General features: G+C 36.7%; 2 protein-coding genes across 2 annotated transcripts in view; one reads left to right on the forward strand and one right to left on the reverse strand.

Annotated features, from left to right (window-relative positions):
• Window positions 1–10,291, reverse strand: part of LOC145767988 (venom phosphodiesterase 2-like) — a 34,347-nt gene extending 24,056 nt beyond the window's left edge. The window contains exons 1-2 of the mRNA XM_082579541.1: window positions 9,985–10,291; window positions 548–733 (exon numbers count right to left, since the gene is read on the reverse strand). Coding sequence (XP_082435667.1) covers window positions 548–733; window positions 9,985–10,291 — 493 coding nt within the window. The remainder of the gene's footprint in view (window positions 1–547; window positions 734–9,984) is intronic.
• A 3,686-nt stretch (window positions 10,292–13,977) lies between these two features.
• LOC145768004 (52 kDa repressor of the inhibitor of the protein kinase-like) lies at window positions 13,978–16,368 on the forward strand. The gene has a single exon (XM_082579542.1). It carries the CDS (start codon window positions 13,978–13,980, stop codon window positions 16,366–16,368), a length of 2,391 nt encoding a protein of 796 aa, XP_082435668.1.
• The last annotated feature ends 1,295 nt before the right edge of the window (window positions 16,369–17,663 follow it).

A 17,663-nucleotide genomic window follows, 5' to 3' on the forward strand; every position in this document is an offset into this window, starting at 1 on the left:
TTTGGATTTTTTACTTCGTTTCGACTGCAGCTTATACAGCGCCGGTTCGACACCGCTCAAGAAAAATGTGGCTGTATCGTTGGCAAGACACTTGACGTCATAATGTCGATTGCGTAGTAGCGCCCTTTCTACAATAAATCTTGATTTCTCTCATGGTTATAAACAGTACTTTGCTTTAGTAGGGTCATTTTATGAATTTATTATCAACACATTATGGATAGAACAGCAATGTTGATTTACAATTGGCAGTCTAGAGAGATTTTTTACCCGAAAAAAGCCACTTTTTTTGACGTCAGATTACAGACATTGTGATGCTCAAATCTTGGTAAACTTTTAATATGTTGTTCTATTGAGGTTAGGCCAAAGGAAAAACCAATAAAACGTTTTCTTGCAATTTTTTTCGCGTTAGCTTAATTATTTCCTATCTTGACCCTACTACTCTGGAGAAAAATGCCTAAAGCCCTTCTTAAGACTATGGCCTGCTGAAATTAACTTAGACTACTGATCGCAGATGGCAAAATGATAGCAATGCAAAAGTGAAGCTTACTATTAAGTGAGCACACTTGCTCATAATCATCGCAACAGTTATTAAAGCCGGAACATAATTCGTCACAATGGCATGGGTTCAGTGAATCGTGGATTTCGAGGCATCGACCTTGACAGGACTGTGACGTACTTGCTGAAGTCGGAATTGCGGTTGTACTGTCAGGAATAGTTGATGCAGAAATGGTCACTGTGAAAATGTTGATACAAGTTTACTGTTCGAAGGAGAAAGTAATGTTACGGTTAGTACGTTTTTTTGTAGTGTTAATTTTAGTCTCTGCCACAGTGAATGAATGTGGGACCAATATTTTGGCGGTTGCTGAAATAAATAAGTATCTTGCTACATTATTTTTTGTGCCATCCAAATAGCATTTTTGCATAAGCTGATTAAAATACTTTGTGGAAATAGTTGAATTTGTTATTTTGTAATGCATGGACTAGCCTACTGGTAGCCAAGTTCACGTCATTTGCAAACTAGAAGAGATGATCAATCACGACGTCGAATAGATGTTACAAACCAATAGAATTTACTTTCATTTTTATATTACAGACAAAATTATCAATGACAACTTCAAATTTAGAAGTGCTTATATAACACATCAAAAAAGTTTTTTGAGAAAAAGGTTAAAGTTTTGCGACGTCATAGCCAACCAGGTATTGAAAAATGTTGTTACGAGTATTGCTATTGATTGATGAACCTTTATCCTTTGACTGAAAAGGCTTCTTTGAGAGCATGGCCAATTTCGCATACTTGTAGATGCTTTGAACCACTGACACAGGCCCGGTACTGACGTTGAGAATGCGAAGTCTTCGCTAGTTGTTAAAATGTTGTCTGCGAATTAATCCCCCATTAAATGCCGTTGGATGGAGAGCAGTTTTGAAATGCGTTGCTCAAGAGCACACCCCAAGAACCGAACCAGCGCCGTTTGAACTTGCCGTTTTTTCGCTTTACAACGAAGTTAAAAAAGGTACAAATACATTAAAATATTATTATTTATTAGTGATACTATTATAATATGAACTCACCTAAACAATGAAGACAAGCAATGCAGATGGACAACACCTGAACAAGATAGAAAACAATAAGATAAACGTGGAATGAAGACAAATGTAACCTGTTGAAATTCCAAACTTATCATAAAAGGCTTCCTAGACTTGTAGGCTACGCACACACATTTTCAATAGAAGTAGAAATGTACAAGCCCTTTCGTTTGATGACGAATAGTTCGGTTCGGTTTAGTTAATTTTGTTCTGTTGGCAAATAAAAAAAAATATATATACAAAACACATTAAACACACACAATTCTCACAACAGGGATGACATAAAAAAATCAAAAGGTCACTACAGCCACCTGCCACGAATAATTGAAGGAATCAATCGATATGCTAAGTAGGGATAATTAAAACCTTCTTTTCTGGCGGATAGAAAACAACATGCTACACATGATTTATTTTTTATTTTTAATTAAATGAAATAAACACAACAAATTGTTACGCCAAACTACTTTTGTTTCCTGCAGCTCTGGTCTGACAAGTTGGAATATAACGTATAGAAAGTTTCGTAATGCTTTACATTGAAGATGCTATGCAGCGGGGTTAACGATGATGAGATAGATAAAAAGCTAAATTGGTTTTGCAATTATCTTGCTCCTAAATCTACAAACTTATAGTGAAGTTTAGAAAATATACTACTCTGGCCTCTCTACTGATATATTGTCTTCCGAATGAACTTAATAGCCTAAGTTGTTGAATAACATAATGGGACTTGGACTGTTTCAATTTTTAGTTCAAAACAGGGTTTTCTTTGTTGTAAGCTACACAGCGTACCAATCAGAGGAAGAAGTTCAAAGTTTCGAAAAGTTAGGCTACAGTGCAAAACAAAAATAATTTTCAAAGTATTGTTTTATTTGCACAAGATAAACAAGTCGCTCTCAAAAACAAAAACGAAAACGATGCTATGTAGAGCAGGCTATAGGCCCGACAAGTGTTTGATTTACTGTAAAAAAGAAATATCTGTTCGTAGCTTTTGTCGTTTTCCGGATATAATGTAAAATGTAAAGTACATGTTAGACAAGCGTTTATCAAGGAGATAAGTGTTTATTCGCACACCTTAACGTTTACTATACAGAAAAGAGTAGACTACAGAACACACCGAACTTTGTTTACTGTGATGTTTTAAAGTATTTCAAAAGCAAGAAGAAAAGCATTTTCAATATTGGAAGAAAAGTAAAGCTGGTACTTTGGGCTTCTCCAGGATCAGCTTCTCATTTCGTAGTTATTGTTTCTACGATGTTTGAATATTTTGAATTGAAGTAAATATTGACAAAACTAATAAGTTTAAACAACCTACGTCACACTTCCCAGCCACTGACGTCAGCATCAACAGAAACACTCATGAGTGAAACACACTAATTTTTCCTGCCTTGGCAACATCCTTTCAAAAATTATAATTTTCCAAACTAGGAAAGCAAATAGTTGAAGAAAAGAGCAAGATAAGAAAATAAAAATTGAGCAACTTCCCCTGTGCCCTCCACATTTTTGTGATTTTGTTTGCGTTTCTTACATTGCAGACCAGTTCTTCAAAGTCACATATTTATTATCGACAAAAATATTAGAATATAGCCAATTGCTCTGAGACACAGGACACCAGTGCTCGGATAAAATCAGGTGCCGATAAAAATGGCTGTAGTCTGTTTAAGTTGTTTATTTAGTATGTTTATTTATGCTCAGCTTCTTTCTCAGACATGTAAACGCTTTTACACCAATCTCTTGTGTTTTACGGTACGTTTTATCCTGCTGCAATTTTTGAAAGTTTTTGAAAACATTACGTTTAGCTTCCTATACTTGAAAGATAAGGTACACCACATGATGACGTGGTAAAAACGGGATTAGTTGCAGTGTAAATTAGTATTGTAGGCTATTATGTTGTCACCAATTATTGTAATATAGCAATATGTATGGTAAGCCAAAGAATAGCTAAGTAAAATCAAAATTTTATTTTGCATGTACAGTATTATTGTACAATTGCACTAAATCCCAGATAAACTTTCATAAGCACTACATGAGGACAAGCCTCTGCAGCTTATGGTAAAGTGAGACAGAATTTAAAAAACATGCCTAAATGCGTGATATTCAAATTATAGTAAAAATATTGCTTACAGTAAGTATTATTTTCGGATTAGTTTCCACAATTTCAAAATTTTACATAGACTTATAAAGGGTCAATGAGCCAAACGCCTCTCGAAGACTATGGTTTGGGCACCCCTGACAGTAGCAGAAAGCCGGGCGATTATTATATTTAACATTCTAAGCTAACATTCTAACATTCTAAGCTTCTAAACGTACAAAGCTTGGTCAACGCTCAATTAAATTTCTTGGAACAAACACTTGGAACAAATTACCGGAACAGCTAAGAAAACTGCAAACAATTAGTATGTTTTCTAAAAAATTAAAACTGCACTTAATGTCTGAGTATAAGTAACTGATAGCCTATAGTACCATCAAACTGCTTCTACTTATTCTCACCGTATCTCGCTAATTACTGTATATTTGCTTTTGTCTTACCAGTATGCTGTGTTGTATGTATATTGTATATGCCATTTTGTATTTTTGCATCATTTCTAGTACTTCTGTTTTTTTGTTTTTTTTGTATATTGCACTGTTAAATTTCGTATGTGTATTGTTTTTTTATGTTGTATATAATATATATCTATCAATCAAATCAATCAATCAATCAATCAATCAATATTTGCGTTCAACTTCGACACCGTTCCATTTTCAATAAGCCATGACACCACACGGGTGTGGCAGACTCGATGACCAGTTTGGTCCTTCTGTCACTCCTATCGTCATCAGCAAACAACCTAGCTCACATTGTAATTTTGTATTGTTTTGTTTTTTCGCATGTGCTGATGATGCAAAATAAAAGAACTTCTTCTTCTCATTCAGGTCAAGTTTGGGCATAAAATTATGGGTTGGTATCCTGGCTTGGGCTTGCATGTGTGCATTTCAGTTTGAAATACAAAACCTTTGTAGGCTACAACTGTTTCATTCAATTTTTAAGCTTCACATAGCAACAACTCACCAATTTGGGGTCCATAATGAAATAGATTTTGAATTTTTAGCTACTTATTCAACGAAAATACCTTATCTCCACTGATAAAAAAATAATTAATTTAAAAATATCTTTCAAACTAATTCATAGTTTACTGTAATCTAAAATAAAAATTCCAACTGCTGTATTTATTAACGAAAAAAATATCATCCCTATAGATATAAAAACGCCTTAAAATAAAGTATTTTAAATAGAATTGTTATTTAATTCTTTATTTAGTTTAACCCTCTTCTTTCTTTGTGAACAGAGATTAAGTAGCAAATCCTACCTAAATAATGATGGAGCTGCATTTTCTACCATCAACATTACTGTTTGTGTTCTGCTTTTCAGGAATGTTTTGCTAGGCACAAACTGCAAATAGACATAGGCTAATTGAGAACGTTTTGTTTTTTTAAATGATTTATCATTCCTAAATACACGAAAGCCCAACGATATATATGATAATTAACTTACCCTGTTTGACAAGAGTTGGCTAATTATATTCGTCGTACTAATATTGTAACAATTTCTTTTCCGCCCATGTTGAAACTAATGCACTGCAGCCCAATTACTGGTTAACATTTTCATGCAGAAAATGATACAGATTGTTATTCGAAAAAGTAAAAAGCTTGGAATGGAAATTTTAAAGAGTGGATATCTCCAGCAACAAAACTTAAAAGTAAATGAAAGAAATAGTGGATATTTGGCACTGCAATGACTGTTTGTACCACAATCATACCGTTGTTCTATTTTTTTGATCTTTCAACTGATTTTCATTTTAGTGATTACAAGTTTATAAAATCTTGAGTTAGATTTTGGCATCACAGAAGCAGCAATTAATTGATGCTTTTTTTATCATCTTTCAAAACTATCATGCGAAAAAATAGGAAATTAAATGGTTGAGGAAAAGCATAAGACAAAAAAATAGCTCAGAGCAAGTAGCTGTGTTTTTGGTAACACATTCAAAGGCATGCCTGAAGGACGAAGGTGGACACGAAGATTGGCTTTCCTTGTCTTTCTGTCGACTTATCGATCTAAATCTTCAACCACCCGGCGAAAGCCTGGATAAGATTTTGTTTTGCCCAGAGTTGGTTGTCGCACAACCTGAGAAACCTTTTAAATTAAAAATTAATTTTAGTTTTATGTAACCATCTATTTAAAATAGAATTTCTATGCGTGTTGATAACATCGGAGTTTGCTTTATTTGTTCGTTTTACGTTTTTTTTTAAATTTTCTTTTTTACTTGTGCTATAGCTGAAGATGCTATTACGATAGCAAAATCCATTCTTAATAAATTACACTAAGAGGTTATAGATTGTTGTGCAACTGTCAGCATTTGATGAATGCAAAATAGCAGTAACACGCTTAAATAAAAGAAATTTACTTTCAAATATTTATAACCAAACTATATCTTGAAAGATTAACTTCATTTCCTCGTATATTAAAGACAGGGAAATGCTGATAAAAAGTCCTAGTAGGCCAACGGAGCTCTGGCACTAGCAATGGCATGTGCTGGTCAAATCATGGCTCAAAATACCTCATGATAATTACACAAACGTTAATGACAGAAACAGAGTGAACAATCATTCGTTTGGGGAGTTCTTTGCTCGGTAGAACTCCAGTTTGTTGGCAGAATGAACTAGACTGTGATCCTGCTACTCTTCTATTAATAACAGAGCAACAAAAGGTGAAAAAAATAAAAAATAAATGGAAACAGAAAACTTCAAAAATTCGGAACATGGAACGTTAGAGCATTTTCTTGATATAGAAAACTTGATAATGTTGCACAAGAAATAAAGAAATTGAAGATCAGCATTCTTGGTTTGGCTGAAATGCGTTGGAACTATAATAGACAAATGAGGAAGAATGGCTACAATGTGGTTTATTAAGGAAATTAAAATTTGTGTTAATTTGTCTTGGTTCTAGGTAATTTTAGACTGTGTTTTTCTGGTCTTACTTAAAAAAAACTTGCAATACGACATTAGTCTAATAAAAAATAAAATAAAAAATAGCAAACTTCTTTTATTGCAAGAATTACAAAAGAGACCTTAAGCCTTACAAAACAAAAGTGGGTCATATTTAATTACATGTTAATTAAAATAATGCGGACTTGCTGCTAGATCTTTTCTGCTGGTCTTCTTATCCATTCTTAGCTTCACAAGTGCATCACTAGTATCTGAGCTGAGATGACTTCGTGTGTTTAAATGTTGAATGTTAAAATTTCAAAAAGTAACGATTTACACGAAATCAAACAACGCCAACAAAGCTACCGCAAATTCTTTTACAGTTTCAAAATAGTTTGCTCTTTTGCAGATCTTTTAACGTTGTTTGGCAGCACTGCTTTAAGACGACTTTTTTGCCTTCATCTGATAAGAAATGGTTTGTTTCAGCTTTTAGGACTTTGTAACTGGACTTATTTTTTTTGTTTTACTCTGTTTTTTCTTATTTCTCAAAATTTTGACTTAATTATATAGGCAGCCTTTAGCGCTTAGAGTACATGTCAAACTGCAGGCTACTACACAACCTTTGTAATGAACATTAAGTATCCGGCTCGTAGCAAACAAAGTTGGCTCATGTCAGATTCTTTGCGTATGATGAGCTACGGAAGTTGTTTTATTTTGTACATTTCCCAAGTGGAAAATTTAAGTAAAACAATCCGGAAACTGCTCATCAACGTGAAATGTTATTTTAAGGGAGAAATTTTGTTCCATGCTGTTCATTTAAATTCAAATGAATGCGAGTTTCGTAAAACAAAAATGACCCTTTGTTGCATTATGTTTTTTCCTTTTGTTTTTGTGTTTTTGAAGTGCGAAAGCTCAGCAGCAATATTGGTTCTACGACTTGATAAAACACGTAAATATGATTAATTGTCTTTAAAATGCTTTACCTTAGAATTGCTAGGCAGATATTTAATAAGAATTGATTCTATACCATTTGTTCTGGCATAACCCTACACCTGTATAGATTACCGTTGCAACAACAGAGCACAATCCAGTTACCAACACAGCGAATCCTTAGTAGAGCAGAATTTTTCGTAGGTTTTTAACAAAATTGTGATATCGGGCCCTATTTCCATACATGGTCAAAGCAGATTGTTTGTTGTTCAATAAACTACGCATGCAGCAAAGCACGTAGAGACTTTGCGTTTTCGCTTGAAACTATAAATCAGCAGAGATGGGATTCGCTTCTTTAAAAGTAGCGCTCGCTTCCGCTACTTTTTTCTTAACTGAAACTGACACTTTTATCAAAATGACTTTGAAAAAGCATGATATTATGTGTTTACACTGCCATTTCAACGTCGTTATAAAAACCAAATCTAGGTGAGATTCATTGTTACACATGAAAGGAAGGTATCCCCACTACTGCAGCAGCTACTATAAAAATAGCGACGCTACCTTCTACTAAAAAAAGCAGCTGCGCTACTTCTACCAAAAGATAGGAAAGATAGCGCGCTACTGCCCACCTCTGCAAATCAGCAAGTGGTATGAAAATAAGCCATGCAGATTCTAATAAGAATCAACGTTATGATACATTGCAAAAAGTTTAAAATTTGATGAGTAAAAGCCACACTAAGGTACTCTCATGGCCTGGTAATTCATTGGATATATTTTTATTAGAAAGTTTATGAAATATTTAAAACCAATGGAATGCCTAATGTTAATATCATCAACAAACTTCAACTCTTAAAACGTCTGCTACACGTGCGGTTTCATTTAGAAAAAAAAATCAATAAATTGTATGGAACACGTCAATGCGATAAGTGCTATGCGTAGAGGAATTGCTACTCTGAAATTCGCTAAAGGTGGTCAAACAAAATATTGAAATATTCTGTTTTTTTGTTTTGTTTCATGAGCGATTAATAACTATCAGTTTAGATAAATTTTAATTAAAAAAATGCCCTTTTTTCAAAAATGGGTTGTAGATTTATAAATAAACAAAGAGCCTTTGCGTCTGAAAGGCGATTGTTTGGCAGCCCTTGGCAGTAGCAAACAACCGGCCAATCACAATTAGTATAGCTTACCGGCTACCCCTGAATTGCAACATTTAATTCCAGATCAAGTTTAGACTGAAAATTATTAATTTGTATTCAGTTCAAGGGTTGCATTGAAGTTTAAATAACAAAACTTCTGTAGGCTACAACTCTTTGCAAGTTTAATTCAATAACAAACTCCACACAACAACAACTCACCAATTTGAGGTCCATGATGAAACAGATTTAAAAATTTCAAATATATATTAAAGAAATGAACTTATTTCTACTCATAAAAAAACCAAAAAGAAACCTTGAAATAAAATATTTGAACCATAAACAGACATAACTCAGCAACAACACTACATTTAACATTATAAAACAAAAAACAAAAAGCGAACGTTTTCGGCTAGTCATATAGCCCTTTTCAAGCCTATAAGAAATACATTATTAAAAGAAATGCTAAAGAATCATATAGTATCACAGCAAAAATATGGTCAAAGCTAAACATTTGAGAAACTGCCTCGCTCACACAAAATGATAACTGAAAATTACACAGCACAACGGGTCAAGTATTTCAGAGGTAAAATAATTGATTGTTCAGACAAGGACTCAGGCAGTTTATTGAGTTTGTAAAATATTTGAAACTACAATAAGTTTCAACTTAATTCATTGTCTATAAATTACAAATTGCAACTACTGTATTTATTAACGATAGAAATTTATCCCTATTGATAAAAAAGCAGACCGACATCACATTTTTCGCATCTTGTAGTAGTTTTTGCATGGCGATAAGAGCATCGAGTTTGTTTGTCCTGGGCAAGCACCCCATGCTCATAGGCATCGTAACGTACATAGGATAAAAGCTTTTGTGGTCTGCTCCGCTTTTCTTCTTGTTGAGGTGGCTTACCATGTTGCGATAAGTATACTTTAGCAATATATGTTCGAAAAGAAAGCAAATCCATTGAATTGCCGCTATTGCAAATTCTTTGCAGTTGCCATGCAGTGTTTACAGAAATATCGAGCATGTATGGAATAAAGCACGAATATTTTTACCTCTCATTGCGATGTGATAGTTCGAAATGTCCTGATCCATTCTGTCAACGCCCCCCATATCTTAGTCATAGAGCTTGATCAAACAAGGTTGTTCAATTTGAACACGTATTGTTTCAGATATCGAGAGGCTTTAGAAGTTGGGTAAACTCCAGCTGCATTCGAACATAAATTTACTACACTATTGTCATTCTATTTGCAAACCAGCACGCCGTAGTCGGTATCGGTTCTAAAATCGAACTTGCCTCTTCCTTGTTTTTTCAGTTTTTCAGAGCATTTTTAGCGATCAGCGGACACTTTTCGGTCTTGTTTTCACGAATTGTACCTGTTGCTTTCACTAATTTGTCCTTCAGCGTCATAGCCAATCTCACACTACTGAAAAAGTTGTCGTAGCACAAATGGAAAAACTTTCGGCCGCAGCTATCGAGGACATCAGCAAAATTGTTGACAAGGTTTCCTCCAAGACCTAAATCTTTTTCTTGAGGCCGCGTCAACTCTGACTTTCCTTGATGAGGATCAAACCAAACCAAGTACCCCGGTGGGGTGGTACCACACCAAATCTTGAAATCAAAACGTATCGGTTTACCTCTCAAAAATTGCTTGCATCCATGGCGCCCATAATGCTCGCACATTGACTCGTCATTTTGCTAACACGTGTGCCTATAGCGACCTATATATAGGACAACAATCTTTTGAAACAATTTTCTCAAAAATTTTGCTGCCAATTAAATTTAAACATTTGCTATAAAATATGTTGATACATAGCAAATAAATACAATGACAAATATTTTTGGAAGCTTATTTGCATATGCAAATTTATTGTTATAATTCGACGTGCAGTCGTGCACCTTCAAAATTTTAGACTTAGAAAAATCGGGAAAATTGAAAATGATGTCAAGTCTCAACCAAAAAAGCAATTTTTGAAAAGAGTTGGGATATGTGCTGCAAAAATACTCATAAAAGTATTTTGGCTTCGTCTAAATCTAAAAAATGAACGTACGAAGAAAATTTTTACTTCGAGTAGGTGTCCTACATATAGGCTAGGACGCTAGGCATAAACGGATTAACATGCCCTGTTAGGCCAGAGTTGACTAATATTAGTCATACCAATATCGAAACATGTCTCACTTCCGTCCGTGTTCAAACTAATGCACTGCATTTGCAAGTTAACCATTAATTAATAATTTTTGCAGATAGCTTTGTAGAGAGCTCATATTAACATTTTGGGCGTTTGCCTAAAAAATTCAATAGTTTATTTTTTATTTTTGCAATTGAGTCAAGAAAGCGAACCATACTGTGCGCTCGCTTAAAAACTAAGCTTCAGCATTTTGACGAAAGTTACCAGAAGTGGATCTGGTTGCAATGTGACAAAGTGCCCATATGTTTATTGAGACAACATTCCAGTAGGATATGGATCGGCAGGGGTTCACCCAAACATTTCAAAGATCTCCCTGGAAAACGTGGAGATGACAGACTCACCATAGCTTATAGTAGAAGACGTTGGTGTCTCATAATGTCTATTACGGTTTCCCAGTGCAGTGCCGGTCTTTGGGGTGTGCAAACCGTGCGATCGCACAGGGCCCGCAAATTAGAGGGCCCGCAATTTACTCAGAAAATGTAGTAATTTTGTCATTTCCAATGGAAAAATTCAACAAGTGAATTCAACAAAGGAATTAGCAACAAGAAAGACTCAATGGGTGCAACCTATTTCGTCCCCTGAAAAGATCGAGAAAAAAAACAACATGGCCGAAGTTGCTGATCGGAGTTGCCGCAAACATTTCAAATTTCTCTCGATCTTTTCAGGGGACGAAATTTGATTTTGTTAACTCCGATTTCAGGGTACGAAATCGGGGTACGAATTTTTCAGGGAACGAAATAGGTTGCATCTAGACTCAACATAGCTTTATTTCCAAAAAACGCCCAAGAATGCATGATCTTATTCTTTTGCTATGCCACTGGACAGCACCATTTTACAGTAGGATAGCCTAATATTCATACCCAAATTTTGAACATGCTCTCAAAATGCCCCAAATTCAAAGTATTATTTCAAAATTTTCTGGGGAAGGCCCCCCAGACCCCCCGCTGCTGGGTGTCAGACCGTCAAACCACCCCCTCCCCTTTCAAAATAGGCCTCCCCAGCTATGCTACTGAGTTGAATCATTGTCATTGGGGCCCGCAAATCATATTCCGCACAGGGCCCGAAATACCCTAAGACCGGCACTGCCCAGTGTAATATAAAATTATAAACTATGTAAAAATCCATCATTTTATGCAACCGAGGGATTGAAGATTTGAAGTAGCCTAGGCTTTAATACATTAATGACGATTTTGTTGCCGTGAAGGCAGCTTCTTTGGTAAGTGAGTTCCATGCCTGAATCCAAGCATCAAGGGATGTGAAGATAAGGTTCTCGTTGTATAAAGCCTTCGCCACTAACGAGAGCAGATCGCCACTTGCCGCCTTTCCTTCAGCAACTACGCCCACACAATTTATCAAACCCTGAGTAGAAGCGAGTTTTTTTGTCAACAACTAGCTAACCCGGGAATCGAAACAGGATTACATTATTGGAAATCCAATGCCTTGTCCACTACGCCATCTCACCTCCACAAGCTTTTTTGGTATTTTGTTTATATAGAATCAATTATTTCACATAATGTGTGCATCAAACAACCATGATAAAATAAATCAATAATGATTCTATCATCAATTTAATAGACATGACCGTGAATGAGTTGTTGCTATTCTTGTCATGCTTTTTACAACCTTAAGGAGCGGACTGACATCACGATGGCTGCTGTTGGGCTACTACTTTTACAGTATTACAACACAGCAGATGAAACCTTTGATGAACTCGATGTTCAGTTGGTAATTTTTTCTCGCATTCCTTATGTCGTGCAGCATCCCAACGTGTTGTTGCTTAGATGATTGATTTATTTTTTGAAAATTTGAGAAAATGTTATTCGTTCTCTGCCATAGGCAGGCCTCCCGAGAAGCGACCGCTTCAATAAAAACAATATTGTCTTCAAACTCTTCTTTTCTGGTGATGTGACCGAGAAATTTGAGTTGTCTTTGAGTTATGTTGTTCCTTAGTTCCTTATCTTGGTGTTAACAGTTAAAAATTTCTGTGTTTGTAAATGTGGTATGATCAAACCCGAAACATTTTTCTGTGATACCTACATTTTCGCTACTTTAATGTTTTGCTTAGGTTTGTGTTGTAGCCTAAAGGTCCATGTCTCACAGCCATACTAGAAAATAAACCACACCAACACTTTAAAAAGTCGAACCTTTAAACTTAAAGCAAGCGAGGGAAAGTTTGTCAACTAACAGAATAGGTCGAATTCTATTAAAAGTGTTGAGCTAAACCTATTCTTTTTCATGTCTCTTTCTTGCATTGTGTTGAAGGAGTCAAAGTAGGCTACGTAGTTAAAAGAAAGCCACTTGCACAGTTGTAGCCTATTGCCTCCCTGGTAAAGAGCAAAGTGGGGTTCAGGACTGTCTTTGGAGATAGCAATGTACTTTGTTTGTTTTTGCAATTAAAATGTAACTACAGTCAGGCGCGAATTTATGGGGGGGGGGGGGGCCCAGGGGGCCCGGGCCCCCCCCCCGAAATTTTGTGAGGAATTGTTGAAACTGTATGTTTCCGCAATTCCGCATCAAATGGTTTGATATGCTTCTAAACAGCTGATATTAGTCCCACGGCGGACTTAACTTATCCCTGGGGGGGGGGGGGGGATTACTTTTTGTTATTATTGTGGTTGGAATTATCCATCGATCAGACTCCGTTATTTTCTTTCATACAACTTTAAATACATTTTAATAGCAACGTTTGTTGGAGCTGACTCAGCTGAAACTAACGCTGAACCAAATGACGTCAGTTGAAACAATCTGAAACCTTGAAACTTGTCGATCACTTGTCAATGATGATTGTGATTTGTGGTTTGCAGTTTGTACTCTGTGCTGTTTTCAAGCTGAATACAGAACAAATTAACCAAAAATTGTACAACAGATTTACGCTAATTGCTGAGTTACGCTACTCTAGTCTAGTGGACGCAGCGAGAGTTAAGTTTGGTGAGCTAATTACGCTAGTAACAGAGTAAGGCAGCATAGGAAAGGTTTTATTAGGCTAGCCTACCAGTACCACTTGACAAAAGGTAAAACCAACAACAGTTTAAGAATACTTGGACTCGTGTCTCAGTTATTTCCTTGGTAGGCAGGCATCCATTTTAACTCGTTATCTAATTATTGTTATCAGTGACTTGTGACTATAGTGTGGTGTCTCGTGTCTGTCTGTAGCTTTCTGAACAAAACATCCTTTCCAAGATGAGGAAACGTAAAATAACAGATTTTTTTGTCAGACCTTCGATAACCATTGATTCGGTTGATGAAATACCTGAAACATCTAATACTGAATCCACTTTCCCTGCAGTCACAGACCCGGTTTCGATAAATCAGCACACTACTTCTATTGCACAAGAAGCTGATAATATCAATGCAGACGACGCGGGCTTTTGTTTAGACATTGGTAATGTTCCAGAGCAGGGCCAGAGAAATTTATCTGACGAAGTGATATTAAAGTTGATAAACTGGAAAGAGCCAAGTACTACATGTTTTCCACTAATCCAAGAAGGAAATCATCGAAGGTCTTTTCAGCATTCATGGTTACACACCTATTCTTGGCTCCGATATAGCCACTGCAAAAGTGGAGGTCTATGCGTAGCTTGCGTGCTTTTTGGACCCAATTCTGTTGGTCGAGGCAATCATCAAAATCCAGGCATATTTGTAAAAACGCCAATGATAAAGTACAAGAAAGCTACTGAATATTTGAAAGGCCATCATACATGCGATTTTCACAATGAATCTATGACGAAGATGGAAGAATTTGTGCTGAGACGAAAAGATCCCAGTCAAAGCATTGCCAATTTATTGGATCAACAACGAAAAAGCGATATTAAACGAAATAGAAAATTGTTGGTACCGATCATTCAAACTTTGGTGTTTTGTGGAAGAAATGTACTTCCAATTCGAGGCCACCGAGATGATGGTGCAATCGATGTTGATGTGGACCATGTGGTTGGAGAGGGGATTTTTCGAGGGTTACTTCGCTTTCGATTGCAAGCTGGCGATAAAGATTTGCTGGAACTATTTAACAAATCACCATCCAAACCAATCCTGATCAGCAAATTCACTCAAAATGAGTTGCTAAGTATTATTGGAGAAGAAATCCAGGAAAAAAATGTTGCCAAGGTGAAAGAAAATGTTTTTTTCAGCGTGTTGATGGATGAAACCCAAGACGTTAGTTGTAAAGAGCAAGCAACAATTGTAATTCGGTATGTGGAGGAAGCTGGCACAATTGCGGAAGAGTTCGTTGGCTTCAGCCATGCAGTTGATTTAACTGGACAAGGCCTCGCGCTGCTCCTAATGAACTATTTGAAAAGGTTAGGACTTGATATTTCGAAGTGTAGAGGCCAGGGGTATGACGGTGCTGCCGCTATGATGGGTAAAATAAGAGGTTGTGCAAAAATTATTTTAAACGATAACCCTGTTGCCTTTCCAGTTCATTGCTTCAGCCACAGGTTAAACCTAGTACTGTCCAAATCATGCGAATTCCCTCCAATTCGAAACATGGCTTCGATCTTGACAAAAGTGTACGATTACATCAAATCTTCTTCTGTCAGGACTAAGAAACTTGAAGACACGGTGAGTAACAGTTACTCCGGTGAAACGAAAAGACGTCGGTTAGTTCAGTTGTGTCCCACTCGTTGGGTGCAACGACATGATGCTGTAATAGTGTTTATAGAAATGGTTCCAGCCGTTTCAAAATTTCTATCTTTGGAAACAACATCAGATGCTACAGTTTTGCTTTCTGCAATCCAGTCTTCACCATTTATCATGGCACTAAAAACCTGCGAGGCTGTGATGATTCATACAGTTTACGTTAGTGAAGGGTTACAAAAAGTCGATCAGCATTTGGGGGAATCGTACGGCCGCATTCGAAAGCTCAAGCTTACTCTGCAAAACTTAAGATCTGAAGCTGATAAAAAATTCCACGATATTTTTGTAGAGGCAAAAAAATTGATGCTGGAAATAGGAGGAGGTGAAATTGCCATGCCCCGGTGTAGTGGAACCCAACAGAATCGAGGAAATGTTCCAGCTAAAAATCCAGAAGAGTATTATCGCTATAATGCTTTCATCCCTTTTCTGGATGGGATTCTGGTTCAGCTGGATGAACGATTCGGCGCTGACAACGTTGCCCCAGCTATAGTATTTCAGGAGCTAATGCCAGATTATCGGCGTGAAGGATCATTTGAACGCGTTTGTCAAGCTGCTTCAGTTTACAGTGAAGACGTCAATCGGCCTGAAATGATCGTCAAAGCTGAAGTGCAACGCTGGATGGCATTAGAGCATGAAGATATTATCACCCATGCTGCCAAATCCGATTTAGAAAACGCTCTGACCGCAGCTAGAGATCGGTATTTTCCTGCAGTTTCAATCATGTTGCGCATATTTGGCACACTTCCTGTTACGACTGCTACGGCAGAGCGAACATTTAGTTCTCTAAAACGACTCAAAACTTACGAACGTTCAACATGTGGACAAGAACGTCTCAGTTCGTTAGGGTTACTTGCTTGCAATCCCACACAGCACATTGATGAAGCTAAGATTACGGACAAATACGCACAAAAGAAAACCCGACGGCTTTTGCTCCAATAACTTTTGTTTAAAAGCTTGCTTTATTGCATTAACCTTTGCATTGGAATTTGTTTACGGCTCTAAGTTTAGCTTGGGATTGGTCAGATGTAACATTTACCGTAACTGAGCTTAAGCTTGGTCAGATGTAATTACATTTTCTTCAAACGTTTTTCCTCTATTTTACAGCATATCGTATTATGTCGCAGTATCATTGCTCATATTTGTTTTATCTTTTTCTTTCTTTTTAATTGCTTTTCAAATTTTGTGGCCCCCCCCGAAAAAAACTCCTAGATCCGCGCCTGACTACAGTACTTATAATTTGACTACTTTTGCTCGTTTCAGTATGAATATTACCTTTTGCTATACCGCTTCAGTTGAAACATAAGATTTCACTTAGGTGTATGCACCTTGTTTTGTAATATTCTGAGATCCTGTACTAGCTTCTGCTTTGACATTATAAACGGCAATGGCGAATTCAGATGAAAAAGCCAACTGACTCTTGTCTGAATGCCCGCTTTTGTATCGACGCTTATTGTACGTCAACTGCAACCAGTTTGCACTAACAGTATTTGTCGAGCAAACAATGATGCACAATGAGCAAATAATGACATTTTGAAGTTTTCAGACTTGTCAAATGGATGTTTCATAAAACAACAAGTCATTGAACTATTGCACTGCGCTCATTTTGGTGCATGCAACGATTTAAGGATATGGTTGGATAGTGGATACTGGTGTGTCTGCCTGCCATACTTGCCACAATTCTACACTTCAGATTTAACTAGCATTTTGTTGCACTTGTGTTTGCAAGTCAGACCAACCAAACCTTGACTGCGAGACAGGAGTCATTATTATGTTCAATACAGTAGTCCACTAAGGCGTTGACGGGTTTCCAAAAGAAATTGTATCAATGCCTCCCCGTTAGTTAAGCGCTCGACTTTGCGAACGAAAAATCGGCAAGGTCAAAAGACGCTGGTTTGACTCTCGGGGTATGCACTTGAGCAACACATTTCAGGACTGCTCTCCATTAGCGGCACCTAGTGGATGGAATAATTCAAAGACAACACTTCAACAATCGGAAGCATCACTTTGTCAATCTGGCTGGCCTGGCCTGAGTTTGCGGTTCAAATCTTCTATGAGTATGCGAAATTGCCAGGAATAAGCTATCGGAGGATTTTTAAGCCCAAAGCTTCAAATCAAATGCACAGACACCACATCTCTTACCATTTAAGGTGAGAAGTGTGCTCACGGCACGTGCTCACGTGTGCTCATGGCAATAGGTGTCGCCTCGTTTGCTACAAATAGGACATACTCAATTA

This window comes from Aplidium turbinatum, chromosome 1 (assembly GCF_918807975.1).
Source record: "Aplidium turbinatum chromosome 1, kaAplTurb1.1, whole genome shotgun sequence".
NCBI classification, from domain to species: Eukaryota; Metazoa; Chordata; class Ascidiacea; order Aplousobranchia; family Polyclinidae; genus Aplidium; species Aplidium turbinatum.